At 37.9% G+C, this 18,043-nt stretch overlaps 1 protein-coding gene across 1 annotated transcript in view; it reads left to right on the top strand.

The window, feature by feature from the left end:
- LOC146000558 (pickpocket protein 28-like) overlaps window positions 1-18,043 on the top strand; it is a 107,821-nt gene that overhangs the window by 66,358 nt on the left and 23,420 nt on the right. Inside the window, exon 10 of the mRNA XM_083138306.1 lies at window positions 15,587-15,704. Within this exon, the coding sequence (XP_082994432.1) occupies window positions 15,587-15,704 (118 nt within the window). The remainder of the gene's footprint in view (window positions 1-15,586; window positions 15,705-18,043) is intronic.

The following is an 18,043-nucleotide window of genomic DNA, read 5'->3' as shown; positions in this document are numbered from 1 at the left end:
TTTGTCCATCAGTTTTTAGTTTCAAATACTGTACATTACAGCGTTATTGATTTATTTAATGTTGGTTATTTGTACTGTTACATTATAATTAATCATAACAAGGAAAGTTGGAGTAAAAAGGAAAGTGTGAAAGGTAAGATACCATTCACGGAGCTAGATTGAAAGCATGAACATCCATGGGCCCTATCACATTACTTCCTGTGAAGGTGTTCGGTTACATAATATGTAAGAGAAACTCATCCCCACTTATTAAACACGATTACTGCATGATCTAAATGCACTTGACGTGAATAACAAATTTTGCAACAATTTCCATAACTGCTAGAATTTACAACAACAATATAAAACTTACAAGAGAGAGTCAAATAACAACCTTAATTCGTCTTTGTTTTTTATCTAGTAGATTTCCTCATGTAGGGTTGCACAAGTTTGCTGCATTTTAGCATAGATAGAGCCACTGCTGATCTAGGCTATATATAATTTCAAGTTTGAATTAGTGCCTTTTTACTTCAAGAACAATAATCTTTGGCATGTACGTGTAGTCACTTTTGAGCCACTGCAAAGGAGTTTCCACCCATCTGCCTGCGAATTGTCGCACTCCCTCCTTCGTCTGTGAACTTGCTGGTGTAGTAAGCATGAATAGCGATAATGAATTTTCATTTACGGGATAATTTCTATAAGTTTGAGGCTTCCAGAGGGCAAGAAACCACCGCACTTCACTGGTGCAAGTTTGTGGAGGAGGCGCCATCTTAAAATGACAAAAATAGCGTCTTGAGGTTCACGTGATCAGTGTTGCAACATTGAGGTTTATTTGTAAATAATAGTTGATACTTCATATAAATTTAAACTATATACAGTCTATCGTATATTTTTGTCGGTTTTTTTTTCATTTCTCTCTCCCTCGTAAATTCAAATTATTCACACACTAATATCGTATTGCAACATGCCTGAAGAGTTTCAATATCTGGATTTGCTGATTCTGGAAAGAGCAAGACTCTAACCCCTCATTCATTAGAGAAGTTCTGTGCGACGGAAGCAGCATGTGTTGCTGGCTACGTATAGAGGCATTTGGTTCGAAGAACACACTGTGCATCCTAAACTGCTTTATTTTGTTCCCCATCCAGAAAATGTAGGCTATTGAGTATAAAATGCGTTTCAGCCCAACCCCTTAAAATAATACACAATTTCTTTTGCTGTATACTGGCGCCTCAATCACTCATAAGAGCTTAAATCGAAGATAGCTACTTCTTGATATTCTAATCCTGGAAAATGGTGGAAATTCTGTCAACGTTCGTCAATTTTAGTGCCTACTTTGTATTTCCCGCGCTTTTTGAATGCCTATTTTGAGAGTTTTTAGTGCCTAGTAGTGGTATTGACTGTACTATAAACCCGAGAAAGTATGAACTCTCCTCAAGCAGGTTTGGCTATACTTAAAACTAGCTTAACATGGCCATATGAGTTTTTTGCTCTAGTGTGAAACCCCGTATAATCCAAGATTTTTGTAAAAAAGCCCTCATGGATTCCATGAGAAAGTATGACCCCCTCAGATTGATGAGGCTACACTTATAAAAGGCACTTTTGTGAGATTGTTGTCCATAATTTTGTTAAAAATATGCCCCTCTTGTGGCCATACTTAAAACTAGGCCACCCATACACACACACACACACACATATTTATTTCTGGTTTAAGTTCAATTGGATACCAGCTTCAATTTGTTTATCTAATATTAAAACAATGTAATTCTTCTAGAATTGCTCCGTGACTCTCTCATTTCTTACGTCATAAACATATGATTTTTCACCTATGAGAATAACACTACAAATGGTGTCTTCAGGTAATGCCTCGTGGAATTCACAGATAATTTTAATGTTTGTCCTGTCATTAACCACAACTTGTTTCCTTTTTGAAGTGTTAATTACAAACATGGGTCTCCGTGTCTTGAATTCATCTGGTGTGTAATACATATCCGTATTGCCTGTAGTGACCCTTTTGTATGATGAAAATGCCTCATATAATTTAAGGAAATCATCCTTGGACATGTCTAAATTATAATTTTCTCTAGGAAATACCTCATTTCTGCCATTTTTAAGATATATGTTCTTGATGTTGCAGCTATCAAATTTGCTTGAATTTTTTTCCTGATTGTTGTGTCTTCCAGTCTGAAACAATACCACCACAAAATCCGGCATGTCGTATTGAATACTGGAGAATGAATTTGTAGCATCAAACTCATAATAGGTACCAGATGCGGGCTTCTGTACGCATTGATATGTATAAAATTGTAGAGGAATCTGTGGATTTTTTATTATATCAGCTTTGTATTTAAGAGCATAACTGGCCTCATATTCAACAACCGGGATTCTTAGCTCCATAGTCTGAATAATGCACTTGCCTTCATCAGGTAGGGTATTGGGCAGAGCTTCTCCTGTAGAGTTTATTGCACTGTACCTCATCAAAGCATTGTTATCATTGGCAGCTCTTCTAAATGTGATTCTTAAACCACCCTTCCACATAATTTCTTTGTAATCTGAGAAGAATCCTGGCAACAGGCGCATCGGGAACAGCACTGTGTGGTTCTTGGTTAATATCTTATCACCAGCCTCAAATCCGCCTATTTTGTAGTATGAAGCTTCGGTTTTGGATAATTTTAATGTAGCCAAAGCCGTGGAGGTAATGCCGGGATAATCTATTCTGTTTATAACAACGCCATGCTTTCTGATCTCAATTTCTGAGAAAAGATGCGGCACAAAATTGTCTACAAGTCTTATATTTGAATTTGCCGGATAATCTGTTCCATCGAGCTTTACAACATCAAATTTGATGTATAGATCTGCTCTGTGGGGGTGTATAAATCCGTCCCCTACATCAAGATCAACCTCGATTTCTGTGTTGGGTTGATTTAAATTTGCAAATGTCCTCCTGTTTGGAGGGAATGATTGTAGCTCATAACTCTCAATATTTTCCATTGTATGTATTTTTATTTAAATGTTAATCTCTATGATAGCAGTTGTTGTGGCTCCAGCAAAATCAACTAATTCTTCTTTTTCATTAGTGACCATCAATTCAATGTAATCTATTCTGTTATGGCACACAGGAAAATATAATGTTGGGGATGGATTGTAGATGATCGGCTCCATGAATTCGGAATTAGGTTTGAATGTTGCAATGATGCCAGTTTGTTTGTGAGTGCCTATGCCATTTGATTTGGTGATCATACCCTCGGCCACATTACAGTGAATATTCAGAGTCTCTATGGCTAAGAATTTGGGTATATTCATAGCAGTGTGTTTGATGGCTGCTTCAAGTTTTGTGTTGTTCTCAAATCCTAACAGCTCTCCTATAGTACCCAGATGCACTGTTTCTGTAGCAGATACAATCTCTACTCTGTGAGTGCAGAATTTTGACTTAACACTACACCTCTGGGTAATTGAGCATTTAGAGTGGACAGATTATACTGCCCTGGAGTGATGACAATATTTTGATCCCCAACTGCAATTTTGTTGTTGTGGTGAGTAATATTTGGGATCAGGTACATGCCATAAAATGCTCTGAGAGCTATTGTTTTGGGATACACTATGTCATCATGCAATTTGAGTTTCAATATTGAATTTTGGCTGGTGAGATGGAATACCCCCATGATGTTTCAGATACCACAAGGCCTTTTGAAAATTTTCAATTGATGGTTTATTTATTTGAGACATATATCTGAGAACAGATAAACACAAATGTCCGCAATTAACATCTTTGAAGTTTTGAACACGGGCATTATTGTAATAAAGATTAGCTGAATTTAGATATTTTATTAAATTTTCAGGAGGAACACCTCCAAATGAATCAAACACAAATGCCTCATTGTTTAAATATTTAAGATAACAGATCCAGTGAGTGCCCTGATTTTTGTACTGATCCAAATTAACAATGCCACACTCTTTGTTGAGTGGTTGTTCCGGCAAAGAATCAGACATGTACACACCTCTAAAATGTTTGATGCCCAATGGCTTGATTAAAGCTTCAATATCTTGGTTTGTAAGCGGCTCTTGTTTTTTTTAAACTTATTCATGGCTCTCTTAACACCTTTGCCTTTTTTCTCCATGGCCAGGTTATGGCGCTTCTGCTCATCTAATTCTGCCCTATTCTTCTTGGCATCTATTACTGTTTTTGCTATGGCAGCTGATCACCCAGCCAAGCTCCCAACAGCCCCGAGAGCAGCTAAGATGGCCGGGATGGTAAATATGAAACCCCCTGTATGCAATTTTTTTCTTGATTGCTGTAATTTTTTTAATTGGGGGGTGCTAAGCAACAATTTCATACCATGTCCTTTTGCAAGACAAGAGCTTTTTTTCTTGCGCTGCTTTTTGGTTAAAAGACTGTCAATAGTTTTAAGAGATTTGAGACCTGCATAAGGTATTTGATACATAACACCCTTGGCCTTCATCGTAGGTTTATTATATACATATTCACAGCCCCCACCCCAGTTTTTGTTTGGTGCTCATAGCTATGGTGGTTCCCAATGCTGCTATTTTTTCACTCAAAGAAGCATCTTTGCTTACAAATCTACCAAATGCAACCTCTTCTAATTTCTTGTCTGCAACATGTCTCTTGTCAAGATCAGTATGTGTGTTGTATGCTATGTCATGGTCTCTGCAAGCAGCATCTAGGGGATTAACACCAGGGTCCCCTCTGTTTAATCTATGGTCTAATTTTGTGCCTGGACCACAATACTGATAGCCTGGAATGTGTAGTTCAAATGGCAGCTTGTTTATAATGTCATTAACCAGGCCCCGACCCTCAGAAATATTCCAAAATTTAGGTGGTAGAGTATTAATAATTTTTATAAGATATCCAATCCCCTTAGGGTCATTCACTATAAAATTAGACAATTTTGTGCTTATCATGTCCATAATTCCAACCTTTTCATTGTAAAAATTGTTGTTGCCAGCATTTTCCTCCCCAGCTATCACCAGCAACCTATCTACAAGTTTCCTGACATCATCAACCCACACAAATTCTTTAGGCAGGGTGTTGTATTGTTTGATTCCACTGCCAGTCTTGATCTGTGACCATATGGGCTTGATTAAATTATTGTATTTTGCCCCACTGCTAGACTTGACTCTTTTTTGTGTGGGATCATTGTTCTGGTATAGAGCATCTGATTTTATTAATATTTCTTTGTAGTGCTCATATTCTTGATCTGTATAGCTGCCAGGCCTTTTCCTAGTCATCAGTTCCCACAATCCAGGTGTGCCGGGATATTTAACAAAACCACCTCTTTGTCCAAGATGAGATTCTGAATATACAATTATATCATCTCCCATAAATGTTACTCTGAAATTGCCAATTCTATGTATGATGCTGCCATCAAGCTCTGTGTCAGCATATAAGCCAAAGACCTCATCTTTGTTGTCTTTAGGTGTGGTTAAATATTTTTGAGCAAGAAGACCCAATTCAATAGGATCCTGAGTAGCTTCAATTCTTCTAGGAGCAACAGGACTAGGTGTATGAATACTGGAAAGTGGGGTGAATGGATAATCTAATATGTTCCTTGCAGCTACAGGCACAAGCTCTGTGATCAAATTTTGATTTTGCTCTGTAACAGTTTTGATATTCTTACCTAAATTATTAATAGCATCAATTACAGGCTGTTCTGTTTGTTTGTGTTTTTCATAAATTCCACGATTCTCTGATTTCCATCCCTTAAATCTTTTTACAAGATAATCTCTTAACTTAAGATCATCAATGATTGGCCTTTTCATGGTTATTTATTTATGTCTCAACGTCTAGAAAATCGTTGATTTTATTTCTGTATTTACCAGTATTAGGTGTTCTTGTCATATCAATTGTGACAAACCCATAACTGTCCTGGTTCCAGCACCTGCTGCAAAACTTGGAAAAATCATTGTAGCTCAAGTCCCCACCTACATATTCATCATGTATGTGTTTGAGGTTGGTATGATCTTGATGAAACACACATATAAAATTGCTGTTGTCTCGGATCAGTTGCTTCGGTATTTTAGAAAAAGTCTGTGCAAGGTAGAAGCAATCAATGTTTTTGTGTCGGCCCTGTGTAAAGAAATTTCTAACCTTGTTTTGATTATCCAGTATAATGTCATCAAACACAACAACAGAATTATCGAGACATTCATGAAGTGGCTTAACATCTGGTTCAAAAGTGGCTATATCCAATCCATCATATAGCTTCATCAACTGCTGATATTTTAATTGTTCCAAGCTCTTAGAGAAGATATACAAGTGCCTGTTTTTCCAGTCTAACCAGTTGGGTGCCAATAAAAAATTATCAACCATTAGTGTAGTTTTACCACAAGCCGATGGCCCAACAATAAGACATCTAATATTTTCAGGCAGCAACTTGCCATTTCTCTTAATCTGCTGTTCAGGTTCTGGCAGCCTCTTTATAACATCCCAGGTGCTCATATTATCACTTTGTCTGCATCGATCCAGCTGTTTTCCGGATGACCCAGCCATTTGACAAATAACTTGTTGCCTTTTCTGCGGATGATTTTTTCTATGAGATATGTGTCAGGCTGTTTAGTTTTGCTGAGCTCTTGTTCATAGAATCGGCCTTTGAGAATTTCTCCTCGGTGATCTTTTATTATATATGTGTTAAGGGTCCCGGGTTTAACTTGAACCACTGTAAATAATTCGGTGCTCCAGTTTCTTGTAAAGCCTCTCTTGAATAAGTGCTTATATTTGCTGATTCTTACTTGATCGCCCACCCTGTATTTGGCCTTTCTTGTTGTTGGCTGGTATCTAGGATAATAAACAGTCCTGATCAATTTTTGCTCATCAGATGAAGTTACTTCAGAGGGTTTCATGTTGATTGTGGAATGGACCGAGTTGTTATATTTATGTAGAAGTTCTGGAAGAATATTAAGCCATTTATAATTACCTTGGAGGGTAAATTGTTTATACATAAGATTTTTTAGGGTTCTGTTGAATCTCTCTACAATTGAGGCTTTAAGATCACTGTAACTCGAGTAATGTTTTATTGACTGGCTTTTAATAAATTGTTGAAACACTGAATTATAAAATTCTTTGCCATTATCTGTTTGCAAATAGCGCGGTGATCTTCCTGAATGATTGATGATTGTCCTGAAGGCTTCTGTAACACATGTTCCAGTCTTGGATTTGAGTGGCACAGCCCAGGCAAATTTTGAAAATGTGTCTATTACAGTGAGTAGATACTTGTAGCCCTTGTTGATTTTGTCCAAGTTTTTCAACTGTCCACTTGACAACTCAATCAAGTCGCTCTGCCATAAATCATCTATGCCCTTTGTGACTACTGGGAGTCTCTTAAAATTATGTCTGGCCTGTCTGTGTAATTCATCAACAATAATTTGTCTAGACATAATATGTAAACAAGAATATTGCAACTATGGGGTGTTCAGCAGCTGATACTGCAGGATTTTCTAAATATAATTTGTCCCCTATTTGTATTTTAAATTCCAAAGTGCCATCATCTTCAGTATAAGATGTTTCTAATGTATTGGGGTCTGTAAAATCCTCTAACTCTACACTGGTGATTTTTACTTTGTTGTCAGCATTTGTTATTGATAAGGTAGGGTAGTGATGTGCCTGTGGTTGAAGCCAATATTTGATCTTGATTGGTCTCAATGTGCCCCCAACAAAAAACTGGTAATAAAATTGTGCAGGGGACAGCATATATATTTTGCCACCTGGTGTAAATGGTGAATCATATTCTTTGTTGGGGATGCTGTACAATTCAAGAATTACTGTATGTTTTGGATTCTCGATTATGCCTGTTATTTCTTTTTCTGCTGTAAGCAATCTGCTTGTTACAGATTCAAGGTGCTCATTGATGGTCCTAACAACATCATCATGGCCTGGCTTGATTTTTATGTCCACAACAAGTTTTTTGTATTGTTGCACAATTTCTTGAAGCTGGGTGGCAAAAACAGACAGAGCATTTGCTTGATTGGATTCCATGGTCCCTAGCTGTTGCTTGATATTAGCTACAATTTGTTGCAAATTTTCAACAACTGCCAATTTTGAATTTTGAGCAGTAAGATCATGGACCTGTCTTCTGATATCCTCAAACAAGGCATGCAGTTCATTAATATGTTGATTGGTTGGTAGAGTGGCCACTGTCTGAGTGAGTTGTTTGATCTCTGCCTGGATATTCTTGATATCTTCTGATTTCAATATGCGATTCACTGCCCTCTTTATATTTTTAAGTTCCTGTGATGTGGGCAGATTTGATACTGTATTTTGCAAAAATTCAAGTGCCAATTTCACATTGTTTAATTCAGAAGCATCAGCCACATTTTGCATAGCATTTTGGAGCAGGGCTATATCTGCCTGAGAGGGTGTGGATTGTTGTAAAATTTCAAGTTTTGTTTGGATATCATCGATCAAGTGATGAAAATGAGATAGTTCAGATTCAGTGTTGAGGTTTTCAAGCTTTGTGATTTGGTGCTGGACACTAACAAGTGTGTCTACAATACCAGGCAATCGGGATTCTAGTACATTTGCCAAATCACTTTGCACTGCTGCTATTGTACCCTCAAGATGGGTTATGGAACTTTGAATTTTTCCAAAATCTTCATATGTTTCAAGTTGCAGCTTAATATTTGCTACACTCCGAGTTATTGCATTCAAAGCATCAGAAGATGGCAAGTTGTTCATAAAATTTTCAAGTGTCTCAATTTTTTCTTTAACCTCGGCTATGGTATTGTTCAGAGGATCCAGATTAGGTATCTGGAGTGATTGAATCTGTTCCTTTAGAGTGGAAATCACTAGATCAAAATCTTCTTGTGATTTTATGCTTTTGACAATTGTTTGGAGCTGTGTCTGGACATTATTTATCTGCTCTTCCAATTGCTGTTTCAATTGCTCGGAGTTGTTAGCCTGGGTCTTAAATTTGGCTTGAAGAGCTGCTACAGCTTCTTCTAAACTTTGAAAATTATCTAATGTTGCAAGGTCAGTATATTTCTGAAGCAACAATTTGAGTTCAGAATCAATTTTAAGAAGAGGGTCCATGCATTGTGATTGCAAATTTGTAATTTCTAATTGAAGACTGGCATTGAGTGTGGTTTGTAAAGCTTGTAAATCACTTCTTAATTTCTTGACTCTGACATCAAGCATCAGAATCTCATCACTGTGATCTTCATGTCTTGTATGGCCAAATATATCATTAGGCATTTTTGTTTTAATGGTTATTTATTATAGAGTATCTGATTCTTAATTCTATAAAAAAGGGTATAAGCTTGTCATATGATCCCGGGACCTCAATATATAAGCAGTCACCAGCAGAAACAGTATATACAGTGCCAGAAATCATGTTTGAGTGCTTAATTCTATAAATATTTCTCCCTACTGAAATCTTGACATCACCCTCGGGGGTTGTAATAAATTGCAATTGACCACTTACAGGTAATTGGTAATGATTTAAATTATTGTTAAATATGTACAATGTTTTACCTGTTTCATCATCATTATCTGTAAGTATGCTGTTCAGATGAATAATTAACAAGCCACTCAGTTTAGACAGCATATCAGGAGAGGGTTGTGGTGTTGGCAGATCCATAATAGCCTGTTTTTTGAACCCAAATAAGTTCATAGGCATGTTTATTTAATTCAAATCATGCTCTGTGTTTGGGCATTGTTTGCCATTTTTCAAATCACAATGCCCCCAAGGTAGAGTATGTATGCCACATGATAAAATGTATCTCTTATCATCATGTAGGTCCAGGGCCACTTTTCTTACAACATTTGAAGTCAACAAGTGATCCTCACTCTGAATTCTATTTTCTGATGTTCTGATTGAATTCTGGGATTTGATGCAATTTTTATAATCTTCAAATACAAGATCTTTTTCCACAGTAACTCTGCCAATACCCTTGGCCTTTTTGACAACAGCACTACATGTTTTAAAACTGTACACCTTGGCACTTAACCCAGCAAATTCCACAATAACATCACCACATGTCTCATCTTTTAACTTGCCAGGCACCTTTTTGTTGTGGGGTTGAATTCTTGTATGTTCACTGGTATCAAAGTATTGAAACAATTCAGGCTGTGCCATATCTTGATAAACATCTTCTGTTTGAATATCAAGAATAAAACTATCCGTGTCCATGTACAATAATTTTACACGATCACCATAAAAAGGTTTCAGCACATCATAATATAATATTAACATATGTAATTTGGACAATTCCAATATCACAGCCCCTACATAAATAGGTTTATCAAACTTAATCTTTGTTTTCATCATGTTGAAAAGTGCCATGTGCTCATCATAAATTCTTCTATAATTGAAGTTGGGCTTTGCAACCAATTTTTTGCTCCGGCTGGGGTCAGTAATTATTTTAACATCGGTATGTTTTCTGACATTTTCAATTGTTTTGCCATACACAGAATTCACCATCAATTTAAACAAGCTCTTATCAAATTGGCTCTTTGCAGATGTTCGAAGCTCTGTATTTGTATCAATGTATGGTTTCAACCATTCTGAGTGCCTGAACCTCAAAACTTTTCCAATTTTGGTCACTTGAACACCATGTTTCATCAGGAACTGGAGGTTTTTGTAATATATGACATAGCCTTGTTTCGGCTCTAGAGTCATCATGAGCTTCTTCTGTTTAGAGCCAGGTGAGCACTGAACCTCGGGAATTGGGGGCAGATCAGAAAATTTGTTGTGTACATTATCAGGAAATGTCAGATCTACCTCTAAGAAGAGGCCACAGTTACTGTCATCAAAATCCTGAAGATCCTCAATATTGAAATCTTCAACCCATTCAAGCCCTGCATATGGCAGTTTATCCATCATGGCGTGACCATAGAGGCTGTTTGCATCTACATACAGTATATAATTTGATGGCCGTGCTGGATCATAATCAGGCAGCATATTATGCTTGTTATTTGCTCTGGCATATCTCTGAGAACATTGCACCATCCCCCCTCTTATACATTTCTCCATAAACAGATACATATCTTGATCGTGGATCAGATCCAATTGCATTTTAGTGTTCAAAAACGTTGCGGCCCATGCTAGGCCCGGGGCACTGTAAAAATATACTGGATCCAGTTTATAATTTTGCATGGAAGATTTTCTGAATGCCTGCAATATATCAGCTAAGAGGGTGACATCAAGTTTCAAATATGCCATGTGATAATCACCAAATGTCTTGCATTTTAAATTGTTCCACATCAACTGAGCATGGTGATAATCTTCATCAGTGATTCCAGATCCTCTGATTTTGCTGTAAAACTCTTCTTGTGGTGGCAGGGAACACTCATCAAATTTAGAAAAATCTGTAACATAGTCATATGGATATACACCCTTCCGCCTAATTAATTTCAGGTCCTGATTTGGAAACGAGGCACTTGTGATTTTGAATTGATCATCAGGTAATTGAGAGGCCAGTGTGGGCAGGCTAGCAGATAAAAATCTGTAAGAATCAAGAAATCTTATGTGAATAGGAACACCATCAACTTTAATTATCTTGCTAATAGATATATATTTCTCATCATTTTCAGCTAAAATATTTAAATTCTGCTTCTCAAACCCCTCGTACCTGATCAGATGATGGAAATCATAATTGGATGCTCCATGGCAAAATATGGGGACAAATCTTGGTCTCTTGATCTTAATATTACAGCTATTACACAGGGCCTGTTTATATCGACCATCTGTATGAGAATGGTGATGAACCTTGATATTTGTATCTGAAAATTCAGAATCACATACCGGGCATTTTTCTGCATTGTTGAAATCCTCAATCTGTTCCTCTGTTAAAGGCAACATAGGTTTTGATTTTAATAAGATGTTATATGCTATGTCACGGCACTCATTTTCTATTCTATGTGCAAATATTTTGATTGCATCTGGTCCCATGTATGAAAATTCTTTACTAACAACACCATCCTGTACAACCACATAACAAAAGCTGGAAGGTTCATGCAGCTGGTATGGTGTAATTGAAGATTCTTCGGGATCTGGATTGCAGAATGCAAGAGATTTGAGATTTGATTCGGAATCCCAGACAATATATACTGGGTGTTCCAACAAGGCTTCATACTTTTTGAATTTGCAATTTTCACTTGGATTGGGCATCACCATATGAACAGGTTTATGGTTCCCACAGTATTTCAGATGCTCAATTAACTTGTTTTTAGCAATTTCTGCACTCTCTTCCCGAACCCCCTTCACCATTTTTTGACCATAAAATACAGTTAAACATCTTCTGCACAACTTGAATATTGTATGAGTTTTGTCTAGTTGTGTTCTCACTAAAGCTTCAAGATTATGTATCAGAGTGTAATGGTGTGTACCATCCTTTTCAATTAAGAGCAGATCAATCGGAATTGCAGATTCATCATCAAGTGTACTGATTCTGAGAGGATCTATCAAGCAATTGCCAGTGGAACAAGTAAATACATTAATAGATAATTGCTTGCCATTGATGTGCCTGGCCCTTTTTTCAAATTTATCAATATTCTGAACAGACATTGGATATTCCAAACCCTCCATTGCATCATCAAAAATATGTTTATGCTGTTTGTAATAACTTATTCTCTCAGGATGCCTTGAAACTAGAAACAAAGCAGCTAATATACACCACAAAAAGCATTTCTGGTCGGTATTTTCAATATTAACCACGGCTCTTCTGTTTTTAATATTGGCAGGTAATGGCAGATATGTAGATCCTTGTAATGGGCTGAATTCAGAAATATTAACATATAACTTGTGCGGAGAGCCGCATAGGCTCCATCCTGACTCTTTTGCCGCAAATTCAGAGTGTTTAATATTCAATTGATCCATCAATCTGCTTATTATTGTGTCTAAATTTGCATTTGAATATACCGGTACAGTTTCTGTTATGTGGGGATGTATAAATTTTGTGCCATTTGGCTTCTTATATTGTATAAACAATTTGAGAGAAAGCTTATAAGAGCCATTTTGTACATTTAGAATTGCCTGCACATTAGGATTTATACTGTTCAAGAAATTCTCAATGCCACATCTTGGCTCTGATACAAACTTGTGATCCCTTAATTGGCCGTTAAAACTGCTACGGATGGGTGCATGGCGTGGCTGCTTTGCTGCTCTGGCATTAACAGGTGCTTCGTGCCTTCTTTTCAGACCAGATGTAGATGGTTGTGCAGAACAAGTATTTTTATGTTTATATGTGAAATATTCCATGTTGTATTTTCTATTGCATTTGGGGCAAATTTTTGTGGGAGTTCTGTATTTGTCCGGGTTACAAATCTTTTGATGCTTGGCCCAATTGGGGCTGGATATATTCTTATTGCATTGATTACAATATTTTTGATTCGGCATTTTTGCTGTTGTTTATTATATACAATTTCCTGGGGTTCAAATCAAAGCTCTATGCTGGATCAATTGGGCTTCAGCACTGTACTTTGTGTGTGTGTATATGTGTGTATGTGTGTATACACTTAATATTTTTGGCTTTGGTATTTATATACAATTTCTTGGGGTTCAAATCAAAGCTCTATGCTGGATCAATTGGGCTTCAGCACTGTACTTTGTGTGTGTGTATGTGTGTATGTGTATTAATATTTTTGGTTTTGGTATTTATATATAATTTCTTGGGGTTCAAATCAAAGCTCTATGCTGGATCAATTGGGCTTCAGCACTGTACTTTGTGTGTGTGTATGTGTGTATGTGTATTAATATTTTTGGTTTTGGTATTTATATATAATTTCTTGGGGTTCAAATCAAAATTCTATATTGGATCAGTTGGGTTCAGCATTGTGCTTTGTATGTGTATGTATATATGATCTTATTTGGGTTATTCTGCCAAATTATATGCTTCAAGTCTCCTATACTTTGGTGGAGCCTGTTCAGGTTCTGCCCCCCCCCCACTTGTGGGTTCCACTGCCAATCCAGCAATGGTGAAGAATCTGCACTGTGCCCTGGCTTTTATAGTTTTACAGAGCCAATAGAAACACTGTGGGGGTGCATTCAGAAACATGAGCTATTCTCTAACATTTTTGCCGAAGTACTTTCTTCTGAATGCACATCCCGTTTTTCTGCTGAGCGTACATGCAATCCAGACCGCAGCGCCTCCCCAGCGAGGCGAGCGGAATTGTCTGGAACTAATCAATTTTGTAAAGGATCGCTGCTCCAAATATTGATCGACACGCCGGTGCTGGGCTCGAAATGAACTGCTCGCAGTGCTGTTGCTTCAAGTGCCGCTCCGCGGGAATCTGAGAAACTCCCCCGAATATTGATCCGTGTAGAGGAGCTGCGCCATGGCCAATTCCTCTACACGGAAAATGCAAAATATCCCAGTTTCAATTCAATCCATTTATCTGAATCGAAGAAACCAACAATTCACATATCCCCATACCGCTGTATCTTGCCCTATTGGTACCTCTTTTGCTGGTGTGCAATTTTCTTGAAGAGGCAATTTTATTGAACAAACCTAATAGAACAAGATACGGCGGTATGAGAAATATGTGAATTAAAGATATTTTAGTAATATACGACGTCTAAGAAAGGCATATTCGGCTCCAAAGTACTTTGTTTATTGCTTATTACCATTCCCTATTACTGGCAAAAAGAGTTAAAAATATTGACATAATGAAAAAAAATGGACTTGTTCCCAAGTGTTCACCAAGTTCAGGCATTTGCACATAGATGGCTCTGTTGTTGGCAAAAAGAGTTAAAAATATTGACATATTAAAATAATTGACTTGTTCCCAAGTATTCACCGAGTTCAGACATTTGCACATACATGGCCCCTGTTGTTGTTGCTTATTTTTTTGGAATATCTCTAAAACAGGCAAATTTTGTTTACTGTTTTCTACAATTGGCAATACTGATATGTATTAGATACCATTTGTAGTGTCATTCTCATAGGAGAAAAATCATATGTTTATGATGTAAGAAATGAGAGAGTCACGGAGCAATTCTAGAAGAATTACATTGTTTTAATATTAGATAAACAAATTGAAGCTGGTATCCAATTGAACTTAAACCAGAAATAAATATGTGTGTGTGTGTGTGGGTGGCCTAGTTTTAAGTGTGGCCACAAGAGGGGCATATTTTTAACAAATTTATGGACAACAATCTCACAAAAGTGCCTTTTATAAGTGTAGCCTCATCAATCTGAGGGGGTCATACTTTCTCATGGAATCCATGAGGGCTTTTTTACAAAAATCTTGGATTATACGGGGTTTCACACTAGAGCAAAAAACTCATATGGCCATGTTAAGCTAGTTTTAAGTATAGCCAAACCTGCTTGAGGAGAGTTCATACTTTCTCGGGTTTATAGTACAGTCAATACCACTACTGTGCCTGTCAATTTTCTTCCTGGTTATAAGCCCTTATGCCCTCCTTATTTTTCCATGAGAACACAGATAGTATAAATACTATTCGACACTCAAAAGTATCACATTGAAGTATGTTGATGAAACTCGGTCAGTAATTAATTTGTGAGAATTCTTTAAGTGGATAGCGATGAAACCTTTGTTTTTAAAGCACGGGGACTTTATTTCTAAAATAAACATTGCTTTATACGTCGCAGAAGTGACAACTTCCTGCAACAAATGTGAATATGCGTGTCTTTTCAGAGTATTTCGAAACTCTTCGTTCGAATTGGAGCCACGACAAGCAGAAGCTGGTGTGCGACCGCTGCATCGCAGGCTGTGAGGAGACTGACCTTATCATCACGCACAAGAGATCCTATAAGTAAGTATTCATTCATTTTTATGGCTGATTTATATTTCATATTCAAAGTTGTGGCATGTTGAGTATTGGACTCGCAGCGGAAGTCTTATGTTCGACTCATACCTTGAAGTAGAAAAACAATTCAATATGGCGGCCGGTAAACTGATTTTTTTGTTACTTTGTTATAAACCAATTTAAATATGTATGTGTGTTCAGAGTCTCAAAAACAAGAAACTTGAATATGACTTATTTAGATGAGTTTTCAATATTTTCATGTGTTTCAACTAATAAAAGCAATCAACGAATGAATATGAGGTTCTTTTTTCAAATATAAAAGTGAGCGTTAAAAAAAATTCTCTGGCGTTTCCATCTGTTGCTGTTCTTGTTTTTGCGCCTAAGTTACCATGACACAAGAAACTACTCAGTAATGGCCGTGTCTAGTTTGCTATACTCCTTGACACTAGGTGTAGTGCACGTATATGCATATAATAGATCAAATAAACTAAACTTAGCCTACCTAACCTATTACATGCTTATTTAAGGTGTTAAATGTTAACATGGATGTGTTAGGCAGGTCAGGTTTGGTGCTGATAGCACATATCTCTCAAGTTGCTGTGGCTGTCCCTAACCGCTTCTAAGCCTATAGTGTTTAGTTCGCATATTTTCCGAGGTTTCTTGGCGCTAGTATGTCACGGTATCGAGTGACATATGAAAAAGCACCGTTCGATATTAATCATTTTTGTTTATTGATTCATATTATGTTTAAATGTAAAGTGTGAGGTTGGGTTTATTTTGTGGCAAAATTGGTATCCGAGCCAGACGTCGGGAGTTGGGAGACGGGTTTTTCTGAGTGACAGCCGAACTGTCAATACGGCATAGTACATGGCATATTTGCACCAAAGCGGGCCGTCACGGAGAAAGGATGGACTTATTTTCGTCTGGACCATTGGAGTATTCGCCGCGGGAGGCCAAAACTACTTTTCACGGTTGACCAGGATAATCATCTGGAGCCCAAGCTAGCAAGAACCGAGGACACACCGTGTGACCGCATTTCGAGACAATGGACCAGAGGTCATTTCCATCTCTTCGGAAACCCAAGCCAAGCCACTCTAGCGTGTTTTCAACGGACAATTTTGAATCTGCTATAAATCTGCAGGACTTCGAGTTCACGACACAGTTTTACCCGGATTTGGTAGAGAGAGCATCTCCGCGCTACACTCTCGCGTGACTACTGTTTTGTCTCCGTGGACTTTGTTTTTCTTCCGTACCGTGAGTGAGTCACCGATAGTGAGTTTACCAGTGTGCCCTTTATTCTGTGAAGCATTTCGCGGTGGTTTGTTTTTACCAAGCGTGGACTACCATAAAGATGGCCGGCTAAAAAGATAGAGAAGGGAGGCCGTCGCCTTCCCCGACCCCTGCAACGATGCACCGCCACCATCCGGTGAAGCCAGCTCGCACCAAAGCCAAAGTCAAAACCCACTCGACCTACACGCAGCGCCGCGATGCCAAACATTGCCCGACGCCCAGAAGGACGTTTCCAGTTCGACGTCCAATAGAAGCCCGTTCCCAGAGAGAGAGAGAGAAGGATGGATTACTCCAGATCAACGCCCGACAGAAGCCCAAGAGAGAGAGAGAGAGAGAGAGAGAGAGAGAGAGAGAGAGAGAGAGAGAGAGATGATTCCAGGTCGACGTTTGACACGACACCCAAGAGAGATTCCGAACCGACGCGTGAGAACGTACAGCCGAAGCTTGTGAGAAGAGAGACAACGCGACGTTCTATGAAAGTGAAAGTGCCCAATATCGTCGCAACCATCCTTCGCCGCGTTCGACCTCGAAGAACATTTTCGCTTCAAAGGAACCTTGTGCAAATCCCCGCATGCAGGAAAGATGAACGATCCCACGATGTAGCAGAGTCTGGTAGAGTATTCTTCAGATGGTTCATGTCCATGTACGCACGTATTGTTTGTATCAACGCCGTATCGTAAAACCCGAAGTCTCACTGATTTGAAAAGTGACTCAGGAACCCCGAACCTAACTTCCGTGTCTGATATTTTTAGTAATGTTATATAAAAGGTCATTTCATGTTCATATGTAATAATTTGATTGTCTGCATTCAGAGTTAGAAGCTCCATTCCATAACGTTGATTTTTCGTGTAAATTATCAAAGTGTGCTCCATTTTTGTGTAACCGACCGCCCCGTCGCGTCAATTAGCTTGTCAATTGTTGACCGATTAGTCTTTTTAATTTGTGGAAAGCGTATTTTATATTGCAAGGTCGTGTAGTATTCTTTATTGCATGGTGGTTTTTGTTGTAATTTTTGCTCGCGCCGATGATTGATTTGTGTATTCCGGAAGCTGGAG

Source organism: Lepisma saccharinum, chromosome 16 (genome assembly GCF_977018435.1).
Source record: "Lepisma saccharinum chromosome 16, izLepSacc3.1, whole genome shotgun sequence".
NCBI classification, from domain to species: domain Eukaryota; kingdom Metazoa; phylum Arthropoda; class Insecta; order Zygentoma; family Lepismatidae; genus Lepisma; species Lepisma saccharinum.
Note: the sequence above shows the minus strand (reverse complement) of the source record. Positions and strands in the feature narration are given on the sequence as shown.